The following is a 27,152-nucleotide window of genomic DNA, read 5'->3' as shown; positions in this document are numbered from 1 at the left end:
GGAGTGAAAGCGCCCGATTGAGTGGGTGACAGCCGGCAGTCACTCCCGGGTAGAAGGGGAGTGACCAGTTGTAGTGAGCCCCTCTTCTTGTTCAAGGGCAGTCCCCATTTCAAAACACGCAAAAGTTTGGAAGGAGCAAAAATATGGTCATGGACGACTGTGCTGGCGAAGGCCAGCAGCAGTTTACTGGAATTTTAACCGTAGTCAAATGCCGAGAACTGTAATAGGTGTCATATCAGCTATACTTTTCCATTAAGGCATGCATATGCATTGGAGAATAACCACATTAATATATGCATAACTGAATGATGATGTAAAAAGGAAAATAACGATGAGGATATAGTTGTTTGCAGCTTAGCGTGGCTTCTCAGTATCATGTATTTGTGTTTGGTTTTTCCAGGTATGATTCTCGCATCTTATTCGTTCGGTGAGCCTGTGGTAAGTGGAAGATAAGCATTTGTCTATCGTTCATAGCCTCCGCTGAAACGAAACGTGGCTTAGTGATTAACGTTGAAGTCTCCTGTACTACTCTTCGGTCTTAAGTTCGTTTTCTCTTTCGATTCTTTCCACGTGAAAGATTCCATTTGCTGTTACGTGTACTGCTGTAGGAACTCTTGCTAAGTACGACTTCCCCATTTGCTTTCTTATATACTCTTATACCTCAGTTCTATTTTTTTGACTGGAGGTTGGAGAAAACTGCATTAAGGAGCTTCATGACTTGTACTCTTCCCCAGGTATAATTAGAATGGTCAAGTCAAGGAGGGTGAGATGGAGAGGGCATGTAGCACGAATGGGGGGGACGAGGAATGCGTAAAGGATATTGGTAGGAAAGCCAGAAGGAAAGAGACCACTAGGAAGACCAAGGTGTAGGTGGGTGAAGAATATTAAAATGGATCTTAGAGAGATAGGATGAGATGGTATTGACTGGATTGATTTGGCTCAGGATAGGGACCAGTGGAGAGCTCATGTGAACACGGTAATGAACCTTCGGGTTCCATATAGTGCTTGGAAGTTCTTGAGTAACTGCAGAATTGGCAGCTCCTCCAAAAGGGCTCAGCTCCATGAGTAAGGACGTACGTAAGTCCCTACAATATCACATTTGCATGGCTTTGATATCTTTGTCCCTCGCGAATTTAGGGATTTACGGGTCTCTCTCATTTACCATGAAGCAAACGCAAGAAATCTCAGGATAGCCAGTCTGCTTACCGAGAATCGAATCTAGGACCTCCAGAATACCAAGGAAAGTAATTAACAGCACAGCTGACAGTCCATCTTACTTGACGTTTCTCTTAATTTTCGTGGAAGGAAAAGCATTTCGAGATAAAAATAGATTTACGCAGAACAATTTCAAGCGCAGTGATTGCTATATGTACCATCCGTTCTAACATAAGTTCTCAGCTTTTGTGGATTTCTTGTGATTCTTAAAATAAACTGTCATTATTTCCCTAACCAGTTGATTGTTGTAACTGTAAAGTGTTTGTGGTGAGAACGTTTTTTTTTTAATATTTAGATGAATTTCAGGCTTCATGCACTGCTCTGCATGCGTCACACCCAGCCTTCCCAATCCTGACGTCTGTTTTAGCCTTTCCAACTTTAATATCAAAATTAATTTCGGTCATAAGCCCGTGATCAACTTCTGTCCTCTGCTCATAACAAAGTCCATATCCTAAGGCTTCCGGCTTCAGAGGCTTATGCAGCCCGAGGTCATAATGATGTACCTGCAAGCTGTCTTGTTGCCTGGAGGCTGAGAACCACTGTGTTAGCTTTTGTAACCCCGTACTCTTGCGTTAAGTAACAACGAAAGTTCCGCACGCAGTTGCGAACAGCGACAAACTGGATCGTGGTATTTATTTGTTCACGAGTCTGCGGCAGTTTTATTACGGGCAATGGGAAAGCAAGCAGTTTGGATCAGTGTCAGTCATAATGCGAGAAGTTGAGAGTGTACCACAGTGGCCCAGGGCATTTAAACTCGTTTCGTAAGTTTCTCAGTAAAGTGTACAGCTATACGATTCGGGCGCGGGAAAGTTATTTCGTCAAACCAGTGACCTTCCCTCAAGGACTTTTCTTTTAGAAACGGATTATCATTGATTAAAGCAGAGTTTCACAAATTCATGGTCCGAGGAAAATTTTCGGACGGTTCGCGCCCCTCTACAAAATCAAAGTATTTTATTTGTGCGCAAATAATAGTAATTTGCGCTGAAAAGTATTTATATAATTTTAATTGTAAAAGTAATGGCGATGTATTTTTTTTATTGATAGTGCGGTGGGACTAAGTCCCTTGTACTGCGGCCACTTCTGGCCTATTGTATCAGCCCCAGATGGTAGGTGAGGGTGATTGTGGAGCAATTGGTGGAATGAAGATTGGCAGGGGAAACCGAAGTACTCGGAGGAAACGTGCCCCAGCGTCACTTTGTCCACCACAAATCCCACTTGACCAGACCCGGGATCGAACCCGAGCCGCCCCGCGAAGTCGGCGACTAACCACTTGAGCTATGGCGCGGCCATAATGCCGATGTAACTGTTGATTATATTTCATTCTCATTCCATTAAAAATTCTTAATATATTTCCTCAGTATTAGAATGGTCGACAAAAGAAAAGTCACGCAGTAATTGGTCTGTGACCCCCCCAAAAATTGAGAAGCCCTGCTGGGCTCTTTGTGACAGTGGTTGGTTTGTTACGTCAGTATTGCATTGGACATTGTCCGTTGTCCAGTGTGTACTTCCATCTTCAGGTGATGGGTTGCACTCTATGACAATAAAAACAATCCGAATGAAAAATAACCGGTCCATGCACCTCTTGCAGGCGCTTGGCTGGTTAACTGCATTTTGGTCAGCGTTATAACGTAGCTGAGAGCCGGAATACGAGTAGCTCAGTCGGTTTAGTTTTTCAGGGGTCTTTGTCCAGCTGATCCCCTTCCCTCGATCTTCTGTTATCATTACCATAACAACACTGCTCTTATACTTACATTATAAACGATTTACAAATAACGAGAAAACAAATGAAAAACAGGCCAACACTCAGAACAGGGAGGAAACGTTCACCCATCTGGTGCCACAAAAATGTTCTTCACGGTTTGTGCGAGATAAACACACAAGAAGTAATCCTCATGTTCTCTGGCGTAATTAGGAAATAATGGAATATGTCCAGCAGGTTCTGTCTCCCAGAGACGTAAAGCCGGATTCGAAAATGGTAAANTATACACGGTGCCAAATCCCAGAAGACTGCTTTCTTCGGTAAAGTGCTAGTTTGTGATTTCTGTCAGGGGCTTGCTATTCTGCGAGTTTTCATCGTTTTGCTCTGTACCAAAATAAAATAAAACTCCGTGGCATGAGTCCGCAAGCGAACTCTATCGACCGAGCGACCGCCGCTTGTCGGCTAAGTTAGTGCCAACTTTAGCGGATAGAGGGTGTCGCGTGGTCAGCGCAACGAATCCCCACGGCCGTTAATTTCCGTTTTCTAGACCGGAGCCCGTACTTATTAATGCTTCACAGAATATGCAACACGTCACCATTACAAAGACGAACGTGTATTGTTTATTCGAATAAACGTAACACGTACGTCAGATCGTTCTGTGAGCGAAGTGCAGAGATTCCGATGGTAGTAGTCACTGTGCGTGGCCGTACCACATCTCAGGTCGTTAGTCGCCGGCGGCCCGGGTTCGATTTGTGGGATTTGTGGTGGACAAAGTGACACGGGGGCAGTACTTCTGTTTCCCTGCCGGTTCGCCTTCCACCGATTTCTCCATAACCATCATCTGCTATTTGGGGCCCAACCTGTGGCCTCAGGTACCAAGTGGGCTAAGTCTCAACCCATGAGAATAAAAAGACTTGCGTTAATGAGTTACTCGGCGCTTTTCACTTGTCATTTCAGATTGACACATATTGACATGCGCTGTCAAGACCTGTAATAAAGCATCCATGAAGGCGGACGATAATCTGGATTGATAAGGGGCCCTGAAACTAGTTATGTATGCGTACCGTTCTGGTTCCTGTTGGGGCCCCAAAAAAGGGCATGCATATTCCTCTAATGTTAACCATGAAACCATCCTAATTTGAGTTGTAACGTAAACTGAGGCATTGTTTTTGGGCGTGTACAAGCGAACGTCAGGTTTGGAGATAAGATCTTTTAAAATACCAGTGGCGTGTTTCTCTTTTTGCTTCGAGGTCGTTTGCTGACTTTAGAGAGAGCATAGTAGGTTTCTCGTAACGTAGGTATTGGAGTGACGTAATCAAGGCCACCAGGTAGGACTCTCCGCTGTGACGCAGTCAGCCTCGCGATTTAAACTTGACTCTGTACTCATCAGTTCTCTGGAACCGCCTCAAAAGTCAAGGCTGTTTACGGACTGCTTTCCAGTGTTGTAAGAACTTTTCGTCCGAAACGTCTTGCTTGGTGACGGTGAAAGTAATGACGCACTGTTAATTTCTGCATGTGAATTAAGTACCATGCTATGATGACGTTTGGGGAAGTGGAGGTTTAGCTGTACCATTCCTAAGCATGACACTAGATGGAGATGAGTGGTCAGTTTCATGCTCCAGCCGCTTTACCCCCGGGAAATGGCCGCCGTTACTCATTGTGTATGAGGTTGGATGAACCTCAGAGCCGGTCTGGACATTATGTAGAAAAGCCTATTACCCTTACCGGAAATCGAACCCAAAATTCTTGGTTGCACAGCCCTTAGCCCAATCACTGTACCGACTCTCTCAGATAAGAGGATAGTACTTTATTTTGTGCCAGAGTTTCGTTCTTTCACGTCTTCGATTTATCCTGTTGGCCTATTCGACGCTATATAGGCATATTATGAAAATTTAGAGCGTCATTAAATAAACAAAAAATAAAGCCCCCCCCCCCAGATGGATCTAGTCCACATCCAAGATCACAGATCCAGATTCATAGTGTTCTTCCTTAAAAGCGTACATCCCCGAAGTGATTATTTGCAATACACACCCCCATACCCCATTGCTTTCAAATATATGATGATAATAATAATATCCTGTCATCGCCAAGATATTTCCTTTAACTCTCCCGCCCAAAATTTTATGTGTATTTCTCTTCTCCCACGAGTTCTACATTCCCACATATTTCATCATCTTTGGTATCGTGGCATGTAGACCCATTGATGTGAAACGACCGCGAGACAAACAGCTGGACAACGGCCGTTATTAGGCAACGGCCCGTATACAGCAAGAGAGGACCGATGTTTTCTGTGCGATCCGTGCCGATATGTTCTAAGCAGAACAGATAGTTGAGAGTCAACAGTTTGAGCAATGCGTTAGTTGTGAGACAGTCGCCATCAGGTACGAACGTGAGCACGGAAGTAGAGGACATTGTTGGGCAACTACTTATGAAGACATAGCAAACTGAGATTATGCTATATGTGCTGTAGTTACAGTGATATTTGGAATGTGTAACGGCGAGACTGTCATAGTTATTTGTGGTTACGTTCTGTAAGTGTTCACTGAATTCGATTATCAATTCAAATTCCGTCTGTAGTCACTCTGTCGCGTGACAGTACCATCGCCCTAACATGTCTTATAAGTGTGAGCATGGCTATGTACATCAGGGTTCCATAAAGGGCGGAGATTTTTACCAGGCACCCCTATTTTTTCGAAAAGCACTCCCCTGGTCTGTGGAGCTACTTGTATTTTCTTATCAGAAAACCTCAGCTGTACCATGCGCTTACGTCTACATACAGGCTTCTGTCTGAAAACAATGTTGCATATACAAATTATGTCAGTAAGCAGTAAGCAGTAAGCAGTAAGCGTGTCTCATTTAAACCTTTGAGATTCATTTGAGAAGATCAGAGGCAAAATTAAATTCATCTCACAAGTTAACAGTGGATCAGCCGCCTATCCAGTGGTTATCGGGGTTAAGGCGGCTGGTGTGTGAAGCTGACTATTCATCGATCTAGGTAAAGAATGAGTTATACCTAGACTTCCCCTACGTCTTTTATAACATGATGGTTAATTAAGAGCAACGACAACCTTTTACATTCCTCTTATATTTGAGATATTCCTCGCAAGATATCTTTAATATACGTGTTTTAACAGGTCTAAAAATATGAGGCAGGCCTGTTTTTAGACCGACAGGAACTGATCTTACTGCTGAATCCGACGTACCTTACATATTCGACTAACGTATAGTCAGTCACGCATGGAATTCAAATTGTAGTTCTGCTTAAGGCGATGACTGTAAGTATTCTGTGTTTAAAACATTATTTTAGGCTGAGTCATTACCAGGTTATGACGTGGGCATTATTTCGTCATTAGAAAGTTAACTGGATTATATTTTCAACGCGTGAAGGATACCAGAAATCTCCATACCTGGGATCTCATTGAACATAGGGACGTTACTCAGTAACCTTACGCACTGACAGTATGACGTACCCTAAGAATGTTTTAGACGCGGTATGATTGGTGATGTCTATTCCAACTGGCCCTCCGCACACGTCACATGGGCACTGTACCGAGATCTGACAGTCGGTGGGCGATGCAAATGTTGCCGCGATAACGATACTCACGTTTCCTGCTTCGGTAGGCCGGGTGGTTCAGTGGCTAGTCTAGATTTCGAAGGGTGGGGATACGTAACAAGTGAAGGTGAGTGTTGCGTGAAGTTCATACCGCAGACCAAAGCATGTCCGGTACCAGCGTCTCATTTCGGATAGGCAGTATAGTGTTCTCCAGATGGAGGTTTGTAATTCCGTGTATAAATATAACTATTGGGGAAAGTAAACCAATTTTCAAAATGTTATTATTCGGGTGATTTTCCGTACCTCTTTTTTTCTTTAGTATTCATTTATTTGAGATATAAATCGTTTCAAAACCATACACACTGCAAATAATACACTTAATTTAATATTTTATTTTATTATTAATATCGAAAAGTGCTACCATTCAGTCCAGAACCATTTGTCTTCTCGTCTGTTGTCCAAAAACATAAAAATTAGAATATACAAAACTATAATTTTGCCTGTGGTTCTGTATGGGNGAAGAACAAGGAGTAGGTGGGTGGACAATATTAGAATGGATCTTAGATAGGATTGGATAAATCTGGTTCAGGATAGGGACCAGTGGAGGGCTCTTGTGAACACGGTGATGAATCTTCGGGTTCCATAAAATGCTGGGAAATTCTTGAGTAGCTGCAGAATTGGCGGCTCCTCAAGAAGGGCTCAGCTCCATGAGTAAGTAAGTAAGTAAGTAAGTAAGTATTAATATCGAAAAGTGTTTCAAATAAAAGTCGCAGATATCAGTGAGACGACTGTATTAATTTAAAACGTAAAGTTGTCCCTGTGTTTAACTTAAACTGATTAAGCGCTACGCCATGAAGACGTATGGGGGAATCGATGTATAGACCCACGTTTTCTTGACCTCTGCACTAGCTGGAGTTGAGTGGTCAGCTTCACGCCCCGAACGCTTTACTCCTGGGGAAAGAACCCCCGATACTCATTGGATGGGAGGCTTGGTGGGCCCCAGAGCCGGTCTGAACGACATGGAGAAGTTGAAAATTCTTGCCCCCATCGGGACTCGAACACCCCCCCTTTGTCGTCAAGCCCGTAGCTCACTCGCTATACCGACTGAGCTACCCCGGCTCCTTGACTGTATTAAACTCTGTTTTAGTTTGATATCCGACGAGATTCCTTTATTTAATAGGAAAACGATAATATATTTAGATTACGGTGTTCTTGGATGTGAAGCCATGTAGTATGGGAACGTCTCCAAAGAACCTACTGCTTCCATCTTCGAGGTGTAAAAGTCACATTCCAGAATATCGTCATCTTAACATTCATTGCTGTGAGAACTAAATTCTGTTTGACCCTAACCCGGGGGGTGTTGCCCCCATAAACCAGTGCTGCTGCTGCTTGTTGCCAGTTCTTTCGGAGATAAACCATAAGGACGAACATGCATCCCTATTGTGCGTTATTTTATAGACTTTACGTAAAAAACACAGTGAATTAAGAAACGCTGAAAGTTAAAATTACCCATTAAAGCGTAGTGGTTACTATATATACCACCTGCTTTAAGACACTAAGGCTCTACACCGTGTTTCTTACGGTTCTCACAGTAAACAGGGACTCTTTCCTTAAACAGCATTACTGGTTGGTCGCTGTAGTGGAGATGTAATGTGTAGGAGAGAATTAAATCATGGGTCATGTTTCTCGACAAGACGTAAGCCAGGAATCACTGTGCTGGCGAAGGCCAGCAGCAATTTAACCGACAGACCGATCAGTCTTCAAATAGTCTGAATTCTGGTAGATTTTCCATCTGCGGGCTGAAACGGAAATGCGTAACAATGACACGCAGAAGGCATTGCCCTGTAGTAACTGTTCTCTGGTGGCAGGGGCTAGAAAATGAAAGTCTTCATGGGTTAGGGGAGGGAGTCCAAAAGCAGGGGGGAAAAGTGCTTGGCCAGGGTGTGGCAAATTTTAGTGGGTGTGGTCAATTAAAGTAAGAACCACATCACCGGTGCAGGGAGAGGAAGAGAGATGGGGTCAGCACTGCCACTCCAACGTTGTCATGATCTATGGGCTCAGTGTTGCCAACTTAGTAGTTTTGTCCCCCAGTTTAATGAATTCATACCAGCTTGAAATGTCTAAAATCTTATTTGTACACAGTCATGCTGAAACCAAATTACAAGCCATATACAATACAGTAATTTGGGTGTAAGTTTGTGTGACCCTCGTCGAAGGCTCGTTGTTGATTTCGTGCTTGGCCTACTCTTCAGCTTTGAAGAATGACACGATACATTCTTTCGAAAGTCAGCGTACCTTTACCGAGCTACACTTAGATACTTAGATTGTAATCTTTATAATCACGGCTGTGAGAATCTCAGATCCGATATATTCGTCGCCGAATGCTGACTTTACATCACGACTTTTTACTTCACGTCTATTATGCCCATTAATTCCTTAAAGTGTAATGGTCACTATGTGTACCTCCTGCATTAATATGACCCAGTGAATGATCCCAAATAGTTTATGTAACCTATTAAAGAGTGACCTACTTATAAGTAATATATAAACATTTGGTTCGTACCTCACAGGAAACACATTACGCCTCCGCTACATAGAAACGGTCGCTGTTTATTGTGTCACAATAAACATGTACACTCTGTGGGCACAATGCAGAGTTTAATATTTTTTTTATCTTTTTTGTTAAAGCAGTTGGTATAATTGTAACCAATGGGCTTTAAAAGGTTAAGTCTTTCTGACGATTCTCAGAATGCACAGTGATTATTTATCCAGTAGCGTTTGCCTATGGATCTTCGAGAGATAGGATGGGATGGTATAGATTGGATAGATCTGGCTTAGGATAGGGACCAGTGGAGGGCTCTTGTGAACACGGTGATGAACCTTCGGATTCCATAGAATGCTGGGACATTCTTGAGGCTGCAGAATTGGCGGCTCCTCAAGAAGGGCTCAGCTCCATGAGTGAGTAAGTAAGTAAGTAAGTAAGTAAGTAAGGACGCAGTGTGCAATCTAAAATCCAAAACTCTAGGCGTTACAAATCATATGTGTAAGGATGATTGAAGAATATCCCAGAATGTTATGTATTGTGAAATACTTTTCGATAGTACCTCAAACAAAGATTTTTGACAACGAAATCGGCTGAATTGTTTATATAAGCAGCCAAAATTCACATGTAACATTTTATTTTGTTATATTTGAACATTTGAAGGTTTTCTAAAATTTCTATTTATAGCATCTTGTCCCTATCAGAATTTTGGAGTGTATAAACGGAATCAGCATTACACTGGCCCTCATTCTTCATTGAGTCCGTAAAATACTGTTGTATGCTCGCTGACAGCCGGTGTAGTTTAACAAGACAAGACGTTATTTACTGGGTTATGGCACAGTGAACAGTGACACAGTAATGGAATATGTCACATCACGCAACGTAACGTAACGTATAGCTGGAAACTGTGTTCTCTGTTGGTCCGCGTCGTTAATACCGTCATTCAGCAATACCAATCGTGGGAAACGGTGTTTTCTGTTGGGTCCGTCCCGTGGCTATATCACGTGGATCAACGGGACAACTAGAGAAGTCGATAGTCTAGACTCTAGAGAATCTTGGGTCTGCAGTTAGCAGTTGGGCGACAACCTTGTCGGACGTCGTCGCAGACATTCGCGTGGGAGGCGGAGCAGACCCCATTATTAGTCGTTGAGTAGCAACGCCGTGTCGAGTTGTGAGATGGACGGAAGCCTCGGAACACAGAAACTGAGGAATCTACGGGGTTGGAAGCCGTTACCAGCCAACCGGTGAAGACACAACGGACTTGGTGCGCACTTTAGTGTACCGTATAATGTGTGATTTAGCGATAGGACTATAATTGCTTGTAGTTACGATCTGTAAGAGTCCTGTGAATCCGACTGCCAATTCAAACCACTTCTATAATCACTCGATCACGAGACATATGTTCCTAATGCTTACTGGATTCGCTGGAATTAGTGCAGCGAATCCAGTAAGCGGGTGGCTGCGAAATGAAGCTAGTCGCTCTAGAAATGAACGTCTGGCCCCGAAATGTTGCTAAATCGCCTGGCAACTAAGCCATTAAGGAGAATTTCTGTTAAAGATTTTAATAGCTTTTGTTCTGAAGTGGTGTTTTATTTCAGAAAAAAAGAAGTATAGTTTGAAACCCTAATACAAATGTAATTTTATGCAAGAAGCATTACATTTTTTTTGCCTTACAATCTAAAATGCATTTATTGGCCACACTACGAGGATACATACTGTGCTGTTAAATCATACTTGCAAGGACTGAAAGAAACAAAAGAAGAAAAGGAAAGAAATTGGCAAAAAGTTCGGAAAGAAATTGAGAAAACGGAGGTAAAGAAGAGAGCAATTAAGGATAAAATTTGATGGAGGATGGAACTAAAACATAAAGGGGAATGAGGAAGTAGAGAAAAAGTGAAAGCAGGAGCAGTTGAAAAAGAAACGAAAGATCAGAAGGCCAGAAGTGCTATAAGTGGGGTAAATGCAAGATGAGCGAAATGAAAAAAGAGGGAAAGAAAAATAAAATCAAGAAGAGTTAGAATTTGAAAGAAGGAAAGGAACGGCATGGGGAAGAAAATGGCGTGTAAATAAGGAAGGGAACCGAGAGAACAAAACGAAGACGCAGAAGGGCGCGAGCAGGTGCTGAGGGCCCCGACTGTTGCATCAGCAACGCGACCGATTTAGGGGCCATATCTGAAACCGAGGCGGACGTGACAAGTATACAGGAAATGAGAACAAAAAAAAAAAAAGAAGTCTTTGTTATCTGAGTTTAGGACTTCGGACCTTATGATCCCATCTTGGGTCAAATTCTCCGATTGGAAGGAAAAGAACCGATGACGGTCATAAATAGGGAGCGGATTTCTAGCAAACGAACTTTTCATCTTTTGCAGCTGTCTAAGCTCACCAAAATCAATCAATGGAACGTTGTAGTCACAATGATTCTCGCTTATATATATATCACTTAAAGACGACACTTTTGCATATTTTTAGCTTACTTTCCTCATTTTGAAAAAAAAAATGAAAGTAGGCTTATGCGATTTCCATGTTGTCTCTATGTCTCTGTAAACCCCCCCCCCCTCCCGGCCAATTCTTGAATGGCTGAACAAATTTTATATGAAACTTGGTACATGTATCATGGCACCTGAGCCCGTCTCAGCGACGTACTTCATGACTCACTCCTGTCAGTCTGTGTACTAAGATGTCTCCCTCACGTTGCTAAGCATGGCTCGGTAAAAACGTTACCGCGGCAACGAATACACACGCAACAATAGAATTCTTGGTCGCATCGTTTTCTATGCGGTTCGAGTCGTATCATGCAAAGTAAGCTATTAGTTCTTTCCAGAACTTATTGTTATGTAAATAAATGTTTTGGGAATATGTAAATACAACCGAATAGAACATGTAATAGACAACTGACAGATCAGTGTTTCAGACGTCTGCACAGCCTGATAATGAGAACATCGAGATAAGCGATACGAGATGCTCTTTGTTTGAACACAGGGATGGATACCTGACCGCGGTTCCAGCAATATGAATGCAAGAAGAGTGTAAGTGGCACTTGTTCGAAGACGTTGGATCACCCGTCGGTAATTTGTGTAGCCAATCAGGAGATGAGGATGCCAGTCATTGCTACTGAGTGCTAAATACTGCTCACGAAAGTTGACGAAGCGATGAAGATTAGTTTACAAGAATTTGAAAAATTAACTCCATTGCTAGTGCAGCCAGGATAGCGTAGTCGCTATAGCGATTAACTACGGGCTTGAGGACCGTGGGGTCGGGGTTCGAGTCCTGGTTGGATAAATAATTTTCTCTTCCCCACGTCGTCCATACTGGCTCTGTGGTCCACCCAATCTATCCAATGGGCACCGGGGGCTCTTTCCCCGGGGGTAAAGCTGCCGGGACGTGAAGGTGACCACCCACCTCCAACTAGTGCCGAGGTCAAGAAAATAGGGATCTATACATCCACTCCCCCATACGCCTTCATGGTGTAGTGCTTAATTAAACACAACTCTTATCTTTTTTTTACCTGTTTTATATATATTTTAGAGCTGTCTTAGCTTTCATAATTTTACAGCATATTTTCTTTTCTCCGTCTTGTTTTTGGCACTGTGTTCAGCTTTGTGTTCCACATGAAGGGAAGCACGCATACTGCGCATGTGCTGAGACAATAATTGGAGCTGATAGGGAAGAACTAACAGGAGGCTGGAAACAGCTGCATAATGAGCAGTTTCATAATTTTACTCCTCGCCAAATATTTCCGTAATCAAAATCAGGAAGACGAGATGGGCGGGGTGTGTAAGACTTGTTGGAGAGAAGTTCAAACGAAGTTTTGGAAAGCAACTACTAGGAAGAGCTAAGCGAAGATGGGAGTATAATATTATAAGGATTTTAAAATACAGGCTGGGAACTGCGAAGTGGATTCGGCTAGCTCAGGAAAGGGACCAGTGACCGACTCTTGTGAACACGGCAATGAATCTTCGGCTTTCCTAAAATGCTGGGACTCTCCCGAGTAGCTGAGCAACTATTAGCATCTCAAAGTGCTGCTCCATGGAATTAGTTCGGTTTGGAAATATTTCCTTTCCTCTTTTTGTGTTGCCATGTTTTGCTAGTGTTTCATAATGATGTTTTCCAAATATTTCCTGTTTTTAACTGTTTCCTATACAGAAATTTCCGGCAGTTTGCACATAGACTTGATGAATGAGCAGAGATGAGCAAGTGCATGAAGGCTAATTTTCGCCAATGAAATACCAGTAGCTCCGTGGACAGAGAGTATAGAAAATGGCTTCCACCCACTCAGAGAAGTATGAAAAATGTTGCAATGAGTAGCGAACACAATTTACAAATTATTTTCGTCTTCCATGGTATTCGGATGCACTCGGTCGGTATAGCTCGCTTGCGGACTAAAGTCACGGAGTTTGTTTTTTGTTTGTATGGTATCCGGATGTTATGTAGTGAAACAGGGAGTCTTACCGCCTCCCCCTGTGCCCGTCCGGTCATTTTCAGCTCGTCTACTCACAGCCTCTATAGCTGCATGCTCGGTGGTCCAAATCCGATGACTTCCGCCCCTCCCACGCACATATGCACTTCCTTTTCCGTTAGATGTAACCGCTAGTCAATATGGGAGCCAACTGGGAGAGGGGGTGCAGTTTCAAACCCCTGGCTCCATATGCAGAGCCGTAAATAAAGGATGCTTCTGTTTGCTATGTTGTTCTATAGGCGGTACGTGTTTATGGTAGTTGGCTGTAATATTCAATGACTGATATGCAAGTTTTGAGGTTTTTACGGCACTGATTGTTAAGATTGTCTTCTGTTGGGTTAGGGCCGCTTGGGTGGTTACCATCCACGTGGTCGTCCAGCCCATAGCCAGTCGCTATATCGGCTACGCTATCCAGGAAGCGTAGTTGAGGCACTATGCCACAAGCAGGAAGATCGCGGGTTGGTGTCCCGATGAGGTGGATTTTTTTTGTCAACTTACCTAATCCTTCAAGCCGCACTATGACCCTAGGGTCGACTCAGCCCCTAACAGAAATGAGTACTGAGAATCTTCTTGGGGAGTAAAGCGCGGCCGGCGCGTAAGACCGACAACCTTACCGCCATCTGTGAGCTGATTGTCTAGGTAGTGTGGGACCCTCAACGTCTCACAACCCTATGGGCCTTCACGGCCTGGTACAGGGATACCTTTACTTTACTTTACTTACTTCGGAAGGGTTGCAAATTGGATATATTCTAATATTTAAAATTTGAATGAAGATATTCGGACTTTAAAGGGGGGGGGGAGATCCTTGAGCACTGTAGTGAATTCTGAAAGATAACGAAGGGCCCCAGTTCCATGTCGGGCTGATGAAGCAAGAGTTTTGGTAAGGTAAACTCATGGACAGCGGCGACATGAAATGGTCTAAGTTATTACAATTCTTTAAAAAGTATTTCTTAATTTTTTTACAGTAAAATTATATTTCGCACAAGCTGGACAACGTGGAAACCAGTACTCAGCTGATGCTACACAACGATACACGTATCTGCAGCCTAACTTTATGAAGGAAGCAGAAGATACTGCACAACGCGCATTGTTTGTTTGCTGCATGCAAGAAATACCTAATAAAATATATTTTTACTGTGAATACTTCAAGAAATGACGGCCTCTGAGGTCTAGTGGTTCCCGGCTGCAGATACAGAGGTCCCGGGTTCGATTTCCGCCGCTACCTGATTTTCTGAGAGGTAGTGGGTCTGGAACGGGGTCCGCTCAGCCTTGTGAAGATAATTGAGGAGCTGTTTCATGGAAATATTGTCTCCGGTCTGGAAAACCGAGATTAACGGCCGTGGGGTTTTGTTGCGCTGACCATGTGACGACACCCTTTATGCGCTATCGTTGGTAGTAATTTCGTCGACAAGCGGCGGTCGCTCACTCGGTATAGTTCACTTGTGGACTACGGGCCACGAAGTTTCTTTTTGTTTTATACTTATCCTTTTTATAATAGAAAAAGTCGGCAAACCATGTTTTAAGATGTACAAGAAATGTAATCTAATTTCCTTTCAGTTTCATGCTTCTGTGGATGGCGGTGGGGGGGGGGGCAAAACTTGTTAGGCCATGGAGAAAGCAGTCTGCTTTTACCGGTTCTCACGGTCTCTTCGCTTGCAGATTTCTTATATTTTTCTTCTACCCTGAAGATGGAGGCGATACGTTCCTCCGAAACGTCGGTTAACACCACATATACAAGGTGCCAAATCCCAGAAGACTGCTTTCTTCATAGTCACCACCGTGAAAGCCTCAAATCTTACATGTTATGCCATGTATGTAATTTGATCTATTAAATTTGTTAAATTGCGTGTCATGTTACGGCAGTAATTTCAAAATGTTTGTATATTTATTCACTTGTACCATGCGTACTATATGCCTTACCTATCTCACCTTCTGTGTTTTGATCACTCTAATTATATCTGGTAATGAGCCGAAATTATAAAGCTCCGTATTGTGAAGTTCTATCCAGCCTAATATTTCTTCTTTCCTCCTCAACTATTTTGCCCTTTTAAGGCCGTTTATTGTTTCTTTGTCCAGCCTAGACCACACCAGTACTCGTATTTTGGTCTCTCCAGTAGGGTCTGGTATGCTGCCGGTGCCTATGGACCAGTGATTTGAGCCGTGTTGGAATTCTGTCAAGCTTCACTTGTTCCTGTTCGCCTTTTCTTGATGCACGTTCATTACAGTTCATTTCAGTACAGCAGTGAATGACGTCTCTAAACTTCGGGTTGAAATCGCCGTATCGCTTCTGGAGGAGGGGGTAGCACAAAGATCAGAATGCGTTTTCAGATTGTAACTTAGACTGAAGCCTCTGTGGTCTAGTGGTCAGAGGTCCGGGTTCAATTCCCGGCGCTATCATTTTCTCTGAGAAGTAGTGGGTCTGGAACGGGGTCCACTCAACCTCGTGACGATAATTGAGGAGCTGTTTCAAGGAAATAGCGGCTCCGGTCTAGAAAACCGAGATTCGCTTAGTGGGGGGTGGAGTTAAAGTGGGTCCATTCGTCACGGCGGCCACTGATTGGCCTTTTGTAGCCTGCTCCGTGTGATTATGATGATGGAGAATTTGGTGGAATAAAGATTGACAGGGGAAACCGAAGTATTCGGAGAAAACCCGCCCCAGCGCCACTTTGTCCACCACAAATCCCACTTGACCAGACCCGGGATCGAACCCGGGTCGACGCGGTGGGAAGCCAGCGACTAACCGCTTGAGCTATGGCGCAGCTCTAAACCGAGATTAACGGTCGTGGGGCCAAACAGGTGACACCCTCTATCCGCTAAAGTTGGCACTAACTTCGCCGACAAGCGGCGGTGGTTTTGTGATTTAGGCTGAAAAGGAATGAAGGACGTCTAATGCCTCAGTGCACCACTGACTTCCACTGATGTACCCATGAAGTGTGGCTTCGTCTCTTATGTCAGTAGATTTCCTGCTGTCGGGAAGACACTGGAAGGAAGAGTAGAAATAATGTCAGATGTTCGTGGAATGAATAACAGATCTATGGATCCAGAACTTAAATTAAATTAAAAGAGAACAGCTTCAACATATTCTTATCTATGCACTGACTATTCTGCCTTGCGTAAAAGTCGTCCCAGTGTTTATCTAATTAAGCACTGTGACTCGAAGGCGTATAGGGGAGTGGATGTATAAATCCACATTTTATTGATCTCGTCACTAGTTGGAAGTGAATGGTCAGTTTCACGCCCTGGCCGCTTTACCCCCTGGGAAAAGCCCCCTGTACCCATTGGATAGAAGTCTGGGTGGGCTCCAAATTCGGTCCGGGCAATGTGGAGAAAAGAAAAATCTTTCTCGTTCCAGGAATTGAACCCCGGACGTCCAACCAATAGCCCGTCGCTATGGTGGCTGATAACATAAGATGACTAACCTACTATACGTAGAAACTGGACCTGTTTTGTGATCTGAATATGGAATTCTGTAGCTGTACCTTGTATCTGTCAGAAAGGGACATGAATTGAATCTCGCCCTGAGATCTTTCGTGGTTTTCCTCATATTCTACATTTAGATGCGGTATAATACCTTGGGCCGGTCACGGTAGCCGAGCGGTCTAAAGCATGTACTGTCTTCGGTCGCTTGGAAACTGGGAGCGTGGGTTCGAATCCCACTCAGGGGATGGATGTTTAGTTTGTGTGTATGCGTTTTTCTGTGTTTGTGTACATGTAGAGGCCTTGCGACGCCCAAGGAGTCCTACCGAATGTGTAAGATCTAGAAAAACCGAAGTGAACGGAGAAGTTCATGGAGGTAGGCCTAGGCCCACTGGGGCGGTAGTGCCAAGGGAAAAACAAATAATACGTTGGAGCTGTCTGGTTGATGATGATCGTTATTTCTTCACACTACGTGGACCTATAACGACTGCAGTTGAAGTAGCGTCGTAAAATTATCCCATAACGGCGTCATGACGTAGGGCTTAATACTCGGAGCACAGGGACAACTTTACCTTTACTTATCACGAAGTTACCGTTTTCTAAATGTTTCTCCGTCTGTGGGCGTTTCTTGTTTACCCATTGAAGCTACTGCATTTCGTGGCATCTTCAAGTCGTCCTTGGGTTTACTGCTGAAGGAACTTGGGTGTGATTGTTGTGTTCCGCCTCGCCGAAAACTGTCTTTGCCTTACCGAACGGAAACTTCTGTTTTGTCCGTCCCTTTTCGTGGAAGGATTTGGTCTGGAGTCGCGGGTGTGACCATGTTCAGCGTAAATAGGCATAAGTCCTTTTAAAGCCTTCTTGCACGGCAGTAAAAGAGAATATTGTAGAGTACTCGTATATCTGGCGCCGCACTTCGTGAAACGATTGATGTGCTGTTGAAGCCAGGGAGCGACAAATTTATGCTCTCGAGATGATAATCTTCAAAAACGGAACAAAATTTAGTTAACAGTTTACTTTTAGATAGGTAGTAGTAAAGGTACCTTTTGATGATGCACTGTATTGGCGTTGTACACAATAAGAAAGACAGACTGTAAATAAAAAGAGGACACAGACGAGACTGGCTGTCTTAGATACAGGAAGGAAGAGATCTTAGAGACGGAGCAAATTTAGAAGCCTTGAACAACGTGTTGCTTCAGACTTCCGGTGCGACAGACGTACGGAAGTGGTGACAGATATCGCCGATCGTAACCTCGTCACTGGATTCATACTTAAGTATTCAACAAGGAAATGTTATTTTTGAAATGTCGGAAGAATTTTCAGATGATGTCGTCATAGTTACATCCCGGAAGATATTCATAATGCGTGGGCTGTAAACAATATACCACTCGGACCACCGGGAAGAATCTTGTTGCCATTGGGAACGTAGCGTCTTTAATAATGAAGGGTTACTCTTCGAACCTGAAGGTGTTCCTCCGAAACGTCGGTTGACTTTCAACAGACTACATGTTGTTATGCCGGTCACGGTAGCCGAGCGGTCTGAGGCATGCACTGTCTTCGCTCTCTCTGAAGCCGGGATCGTGGGTTCGAATCCCACTCAGGACATGGGTGTTCGTTGTTTGTGTGTGTGTGTGTGTGTGTGTGTGTGTGTGTGGCTGCGCGTGCGTCTATTTTTCTGTTTTTGTGTACAGGTAGAGGACTTGCGACGAGCTGATCACCAGCCCAAGGAGTCCTATCGAATGTCTTTAAGATCTACTAAACCGAAGTGAAACGGAGAGTTTCATAGAGGTAGGCCAAGGCCCAAACTGGGGCTTTAGCGCCAAAAGAAAAGAAAAACACGATGTTATATCCCAGAAGTTAGAATTCTTCGTAACCACTGGCGTGAGAACTTAAAATCCTACGAGTTAATGGTCATTCAATACAAGATCGGGAATGGAGGTTAGAGTTGAAAATAAAATCTTACTTTTCTCCTTACCTGAAGACGGAACAGTTATCTGCAATGTTCTGAAGTAACGTAGATAGTGGCGGTGGTCGTGCGTATCTACCGCCTCTGTGGTCTAGTGGTCAGAGTTCCTGGCTACAGATCCAGATCCCGGCGCTACCAGATTTTCTGAGAAGTAGTGCTTCTGGAACGGGGTCCACTCAGCCTCGTGAGGATAATTGAGGAACTATTTCAAGGAAATAGCGGCTCCGATCTAGGAAACAGAGATTAACGGTCGTGGGGATTTTTTGCGCTGACGACGGGACACCCTCTATCCGTTAAAGTTGGCACTAACTTCGCCGACAAGCCGACTGCAGGCCACGGATTTTATTTTTTTGATCGTGCGTGTCTAGAATTTTGAGCCAGGATTGAATTGCTATTGAAGCGAAGTGTGATGCAGACATATCCTTCCTGACTAAATTTTAGCCATGAAGAGAAATGCACGTCCATATAGACGTATCTAGAAAAGGGAAGGGGTTAGAACTCGTAACCCCAGCTCCAAATGTGGTGTAGATTTCTCACGGTGCGTCACATTTCTCTTCTCGAAGTTTACCAAAGTTGAGTGCCTGCCAAATAAACAGTCTGTAGGGACCATACAAGGAACCATGGCGCCATCGGTGGCTTCTGCATTATTTCATTTGCCTTTTCACACCATGCTTTAACTATGTACATAAACTTGAGATGTCGTTCAACATGACGAGATGACGTTTATGGATAATAACACAGAAAAATCGTGGAAACTTATTTAACCGAACATTTTACAGCGTATGTGTTTATTTATTTTACTAGATTATGACAGGAGTGGTTGAGCCAATTTAGTATATTAATGAAATGTACTTTCGTCTGGGATGTTACCCCATGTAGTCTCGTATAGAAGTGTACTGCGGTTCGGATGGATGTAGTGCCTTCATATTAGGGGCTGAAGAGTGCGCAAGTCACGGACTCAGCAAATTGTTTGGTCCCGTGCGAAATTAACTTTCGGAGAAAACCTGCCCTGTGCCAGTTCGTCTACCTTAAATCACACATGATCTGACCCGGGATCGAACCAAGGTCGTATCCCACGTTTCATTTTATGAACTCATCATGTAATTAATATATTTGTATATATTTTTAACTGCTGTTGAAATTCTCTTGGAGCTCGATTTTCCTGTTGGCATGTGGAATCCGTATTTGAGAGCCAGATTTCCTTTGGTGCATGACAGAATACTTCCGGCATATTACATGGTCTGTTTTCCCTCTTCCCCCTTTTTGTATTTTGTTTAAGTTTTACCGATTCGAAGTTCCGGCAACTTCCTGAACGACAGTACTGTACGTTTTTGTTTGTATTGTAGAATTAGTTATGGAGAGGTGGGTGCCATTTTGCTTCATATTCGGGAGTCGCAGGGTTGTACAAAGGTGGAACTATGGAGGGCGCGCCAGACTGTTGCCATGGGCGCCCATATTGAAGCTATAAATAAATCATCGCTCTGTCAGTGTAAAACGGACTAATAACTCTGAACGAAGCTGGTGGCTAATCAGTTCTGTTAGAGGGGTAATCTTAATAATGAGCGGGGTTTACCGCTTTCAAAGAACATTATTTTTTTTTGAATCGTCAATTTATAATCTACTTGACCACTGCAAGTAATAAGTAAATGCGATGGGTGTTTATGTCGTGAAGGCGGCAGCTGCCCAGTGGCAGTACTCTACCTAGAACATTATTTATTTGGATAAACAGTACAACTGAAGGCTTGCTGTGCTAAGTATCCAGTTGAGTTGGATCACGAGAAGGGAACAGACTTGGTTTAATTCATTCTTAGGTTACATAATTACTTTGTTTCAGCTGTAGAAGTTATGTGGTCGTTTGAGGAGTTGCCGCGTCACTTTCGGAGCCAGGCGGCTAACTCCTTTACGCTCAAGATCCTGTTCTGGACTTTATCGCACACAATTTAAGTCTTGTTCATACTATTCCACCTCATTCTTTAAAATGCATTTTAATATTATCCCGCCTACACCTAGGCCGTTCCAAGTGGTTTCCCTACCGTAACTGTACACGCAATTACCGTATCTCCATTGCGTTCTGTATGCCGGAGATCCTCCATGATATGATCACCGTAATAGTATTATAGCTTGCATTATGTAATTTCCTCAAGCCTCCTGTTACTTCCTCACATACATACATACGCACACACACATACGTACGTACGTACATACGCACATACATACTTAGTTATTTATTTACTTACTTAGGCCGCGCCATAGCTCAAGCGGTTAGTCGCTGGCTTCCCACCGCGGCGACCCGGGTTCGATCCTGGGTCTGGTCAAGTGAGATTTGTGGTGGACAAAGTGGCGCTGGGGCAGGTTTTCTCCGAGTACTTCGGTTTCCCCTGCTAATCTTCATTCCACCAATTGCTCCACAATCACCCTCACCTATCATCTGGGGCTGGTACAATAAGCCAAAGTGGCCGCAGTACAAGGAACTTAGTCCCATCCCACTAGCAGTAAAAAAATACTTTTTTTTTTGGACCTGCCTCTTCTAAACAGACTATGGGTGGATTTTGTCGAGTACATTAAACCAGAAAAGGGTTTTGGGATAGGAGGGAGCCTTAGTTAGAGTGCGTCACCATCCCTCCCACAATGCAACTGCAACAAGTTGTTCATTACACCTTAACAATACTTCGTACTTACATCCCAGAGTCTAGGCCCGTAAACACGGCCTGTACATATTTACATACCCAACTATTTCAGTTTGAAGGTTGCGCTACGGATAGGACGGCCGGGCTTCGATTCCCGCCAGGTGCAGCGAATTTGCTGTACTCCACAACGTCAAGACCGGTTATGGGGCTCACCTAATCTATCAAGTGGGTAGGGGGGCTCTTTCCTTCGGGGTACAGCGGCATGAGGCATGAAGCTGATCACTCACCTCCAACTAGTGCCTAGCTCAAGAATGGTTGTACCGTACCTCCACTCCCCCATGCGTCCTCATGGCATGGTGCTTAATTAATTAAGCACAGGGACAACTTATACCGCTATTCTGCCCGTTCACTTTCAGTGTCACGTCTTTATTCGGCAGTGGCAGGTGCGATGTTGCTCGTGAATCGGAGGAAGTTGGAATGTGCGGGCTTTGTGATGTTTGTTTGGGGCCCAGGGTCATTTGTTTCTCACTTCTGAGAAGCAGCCCTTTGAATTTTCCTCCGTCTAAATGTAAACATACCTAGAACAGAATACTTTTCCCCTTTATTGGTCCCACAGCTTGTCTTGGGGGATTTCTGTTTGTGTTTACACACCTTCCGAGTTGTGACACAAGCGGGAACAACTGACGTCTGTTTTCGCGGGATCCCCGACGCAGGCGCAGCTGGTGTTATATCGTGTGTCGCACGTATACAGAGGCGCCGAGACAATTAGTTGGTTTCCACAGCCTTCCTAACATCCCGTTTGTCTAGTGTCTCCCCCCTTGCGTCTGCAATCATACTGACGCCTCTGAAACAATAATAGAGTTCACTGTTCCTCACATCAGTCGTGCCGTGGGGTCACAGAACCCGTGCCCTCTTGATGTGTGACTTAATGTGTGGTAATGACATTGCGCATCGAACTTGCAAAGTGTGTATGTATTATGCATGGCTGGAACATGTCATGAAGTTCACATGCTAAGCGCAATAGTACACGGGGATACGTCATGGCCCTCGAACCTTTGATATGCTTCTGTCGGCATACAGAAATTCTAAACGTAACTCTAAAAATTAATTGATCTGTTTCTGTGCACGCCTGATAGTCGTAGCACATCAAAAATTTCCTAACTTACTGATTATTAATGTTATATTTTAGCGCCCTGTTGCACTGATTTTCATCTATTATATGTATACAGTGGCCGTCCTGTAGTGCACACAATTTCACCTGTCACTTCACAACATGTTTCGGCAACACAGTGCCATCATCAGGTGTCCCAACTACGTCAATCTATTGCATTGCTTGCCCTCATATGTTTTCACAAACCATTTAAAAAGTATTTAAAAAGTCCGTATTTGTCAACTATGATAAATTTACACTCGCTAAAACTTGTTAAGATAATTCATCTTATTTGTCTTAATTAAGGCAAATAAGATGACATGCCCCCCCCCCTTCCCCAAGAACGGAGTTTACAGAGATATGCAGATTTTGTTGCTGTTCAGTGTCCATCGGTATGAACGTTGCGACTGAACGAGGCTTAGGAATGCTTTCCAACGGATGTAAGACCGGTTGTTTCTCAGAGCCGTCGGTAATGCAGGAAGTAATAACAGATGTAGCTGANCTTAATGCGATCTTCTGTTTTTGGAAAGAGACTATCCAGGAAAAGTGATAATGTGGTAGTTTTTCCATTTGCTTTCCACATCGCAGTACAACAGCCGTTCAAACCACTCTGGTCACGCCTGTTGCTATAAGAACTTGAACCATCTCGAGCATCATTTGCTCTGTGCTTCAAGTCGCTGCTGATGACGCTGCTTCCGGCACCAGTTTTTGGTGTCTCTCTTCGTCTGATGCCTACCCTTTGACCTGTCCAGCAAGGGAGGCCCTGCCAGTAGCTACGCTACCGCTGGTATAGCTCTCAGGGTCCTTGGCATACTCAAACCCCTTCACCACGATAAGGTGGAGACACCAACGAGGGGAAATTACAATATTAGCCTGAATAATAATAATAACCCGGTATAAGGTAAGAAAAGATGAGTGGCCTTATTTTCGGGCCCTTAAGAATAAATGCGAAGATGATGGTTATAAGTTGTAATTACCAATTATGACTAATATGTGAAAATGTCTAGAACTATAATTAAGGTAGTGTCACGTGTAGATGTTGTGCGCGTGACTTACAAGACGGATTTTGGATTGGACGATTGGATTTATTGCACCTTATGCATTCACAACTCGGGACTACACCATATACACCATACACTACTATACTACACCGGGATGGCGTAGTATAACGACTAACTACGTGCTTGGCGACTGAGGGGTTGGAGTTTGAGTCCCTGTGGGGTCAAGAATTTTCTCCACGTCGTCCAGACCGACTCTGTGGCCCAACCAGCCTCCTATAGAACGGGTATCGGGGGCTCTTTCCAAGGGAGTAAAGCGACCGGGACGTGAAGCTGACCACTCATCTCCAGCTAGTGCCGAGGTCAAGACAATGTGGATCTATAAATCCACGCCCCCATACGCTTTCATAGTGTAGTGCTTAATTAGTTAAGCACAGGGACAGCTACCAAAAGAACGTCGTACACTTGGTCATGTAGTACCTACGCCCTTTTTCAGTCTTGTAGCTGTCGAAATGTTGCCCGTACGCTGTACCGTGTTGCTTTCCGTCACCATAGCATCAGACATCCAGATGACCAAAGTCTGCTGTTGTTTTGTTGCAGGATGTTAAAGCACGTGCAGCAGAGCCCGTTTCGGATCAGGGCAGACACCCTGAGTCTCAGCTCCACGGCCAGCTTCTCCAGCCTCAGCCCCGAGCCTCTGTCCAGCAGGTCCTCCAGTTACTCCTCTCTCAACGAGTCGTCGCCCTCGGTGAGTACAGCTTCTGCCTTTAGTGTCCCCACAGAATTGCGGCCGACCGACCGAGCGACCGCCGTTTGTCGGCGATGTTAGTGCCAACTTTAGCGGGTAGAGGTTGTCGCGTGGTCAGCGCAACGAATCCTCCCGGACGTTAATCTCTTTTCTAGACCGGAGCCGCTATTTCCTTGAAAAACTCCTCAGTTATTCTCACGAGGCTGAGTGGACCCCGTTCCAGACCCACTACTTCTCAGAAAAATTGGTAGCGCCAAAAATCGAACCCATACTTCTGATCCATAACCAGGAACTCTGAACGCTAGACCACAGAGGCTTACGTCTCAGAAATAAGGTAATTGTTAGGCTATATCTGCATTTCTATAAGAACGTCTCGAATCTAAATTTATTAATTTTGACGCATACCAAAGGCCACATACTACCTTTTCTCTTCCAATCGGTATACAATATACAGTTATAGGTCTACACAACGTAGATAGGCACAACGTATGAAATAACGACATCTTCCTTGTACAAGAAGTTGTCAATTACGTTACTAAGCCTTTCTTATTAAGCCGCAAATATATGCAGGCACCAGATACATCGCCGCGACAGTACGCCACAAGTTACGTCAGAACGCAGTAGACTTCAGAGATGTCGGCACGTGCAAGTTTCACTTAGGTTAGCTTGGCAGTAATCAGAGTTGCGCACTGTTGGACACTATTACCCACTGCTTCACGCATTGCTCAAATTTGTTTAGAGATACCAGAAATTGCACTCGATTAGTCGGAAGGTGCATGTTTTCGATGTCTTGAGCTTGTTTCGAGTCTCGAAGTAACCGACACGAATACCAATTCTTGACCTTGACCCCTTTCAGATATCGGTCAGACCTGTACTGAAAACGTGTCTGTCCCCAGGTACCGGCATTCGCTTCCGTTCTTTAAATGGTCATGGCCCTATTACCCTGTACTGCCACTTACATCCCGAAATGAAGGTAATTTCATTTTTCAGTTGACCTAATCCTTCCAGCCGCACTAGCCCTGGGGTCGACTCAGCCTCTGACATAAATGAGTACCAGGAATCTTCCTGGGGGGTAAAAAACGACCGGAGCGTAAGGCTGACAACCTTACCGCCATCTGTGAGCCGAATGTCTAGAAAATGTGGGAGACTGGACGTCTCTTAAACCCGTATCCTCCACGGCCTGTTACAGGGATAGTTTTCCATTTTTATAGCATAGCAAGCGTGTTCCTTGGAATCAGGCTGAGTATTCACCTTTACTTCGGTCATGTCTTGTTTATAAAATCTGTATTAAACTAATTGTACGGAGTGGAGTTCCTCAGTAGTTAATGATCTCTAAGTTACTCATGAAATTCACCTCATTTTATGGAACCCAAAAGTATATTACGGCATGTACTGTTTTCACTCGCTCGGAAACCGGGATCGTGGGTTCGAATCCCACTCAGGGCATGGATGTTTGTTTGCGTTTTTCTGTGTATGTGTACAGGTAGAGGCCTTGCGACGAGCCGACCTCTCGCCCAAGGAGTCCTACCGAATGTGTAAGATCCAGAAAAACCGAAATGAACGGAGAAGTTCATGGAGGTAGGCCTACGCCCACTGGTGCTGTAGTGCCAGGGGAAAAAAAAAGTATAGTAGCCTGTCCTGAGCCAGATTAATCCATCACAGTTCCCGTCACCCTAGATTTTTTGAGCGGTCTCTTCACATCAAATTTTCAAACTAAACTAAACACATTTCTGATCTGTCCCAATCCTACATGTTCTCTCCATCTCATCCATGGTTTTGTTATCCTGCCAATATTTGGTGAAGACTACAGATTGCGAAGTTCTTCGTTACCCATGCAACTTTCTTCCGTCAGTTCCCCTACTTAGGTCCAGAAACCTTTAATGTCGAGTCCTTAGCCTCAGCCTGTGTAGTATGATTTGAGGTTCTCACACCGGTGGCTATGAAGAGTTCTCTCTATCTTCTGTATTTGCGTTATTACGCCGTGTAGTCCGACATTTTGGAGGAACATGCTGCCCCCTACTTCAGCGTGGAAGCAGTTGGCAAGCAGAGCTGCTGTGCTATAACCCCCCCCCCCCCCCCCTGCTGTTACGCTGTTTTCTTGCTTGGCTTATTTTTCGAACCTGAAGATGGAGGCGACGTGTTCCTCCCGAACATCAGTTGAATTTCAACGGACTACACGACGTTTTACCCCATAAGACAGAACTATTTCTCAGCCTTTGTTGTTCTAGCGTTTGAGAGCAAGTGTTGCACCCACGCGGACCAACCAACACGTGAAGCATATGCAAGAATGAATTTCTTGTTTTCTGTCTTCTCTTTAAAATTAATTTATACACTTGTCTAAAAGCAGCCCATTAACTGGCAAAGATTTATGCAAGAATGAATTTCTTGCTTTCTGGCTTGTCTTCAAAATTAATTTATAGATGTGTCTAAAAGCAGCCCATTAACCGGCAAAGATTTACTGATGTGAGTTCAACATTAATCACTGAAATGAAGTATCTTACTTTTCCACGGATTTTATTGCTGACAGGTTTGACTAATGGGCCCACGCCCCCCTCTTTGAAGATGTTGGGATGTATTAGTACCTCGTTTTGTATGTTCTCTTAACACTGAGGAGGAAACTGCTCTGGAAGATACTTCCTAACAAAGCGACCTCCGTAGTCTAGGGGGTAACGTTCCCACCTCATGACTCAAGGTACGCGGGTTCAAACCCGGCGGAGGTCGTGGAATTTTTAAGGGCGGAAAAATTCAGGGAACAAGTCCTCGGGGAGGGACTTTAAGCCGTGG

At 44.1% G+C, this 27,152-nt stretch overlaps 1 protein-coding gene across 1 annotated transcript in view; it reads left to right on the top strand.

Moving 5' to 3' along the window:
* The window catches only part of LOC111867309, a 165,003-nt gene that overhangs the window by 40,222 nt on the left and 97,629 nt on the right, over nt 1–27,152 (top strand). Inside the window, exon 2 of the mRNA XM_023857056.2 lies at nt 24,221–24,368. Coding sequence (XP_023712824.1) covers nt 24,222–24,368 — 147 coding nt within the window. The 5' untranslated portion in view covers nt 24,221. The remainder of the gene's footprint in view (nt 1–24,220; nt 24,369–27,152) is intronic.

Source organism: Cryptotermes secundus, unplaced genomic scaffold, assembly GCF_002891405.2.
Source record: "Cryptotermes secundus unplaced genomic scaffold, Csec_1.0 scaffold373, whole genome shotgun sequence".
In the NCBI taxonomy this organism is placed as follows: domain Eukaryota; kingdom Metazoa; phylum Arthropoda; class Insecta; order Blattodea; family Kalotermitidae; genus Cryptotermes; species Cryptotermes secundus.
This window is presented reverse-complemented; position numbering and strand designations above follow the sequence as displayed.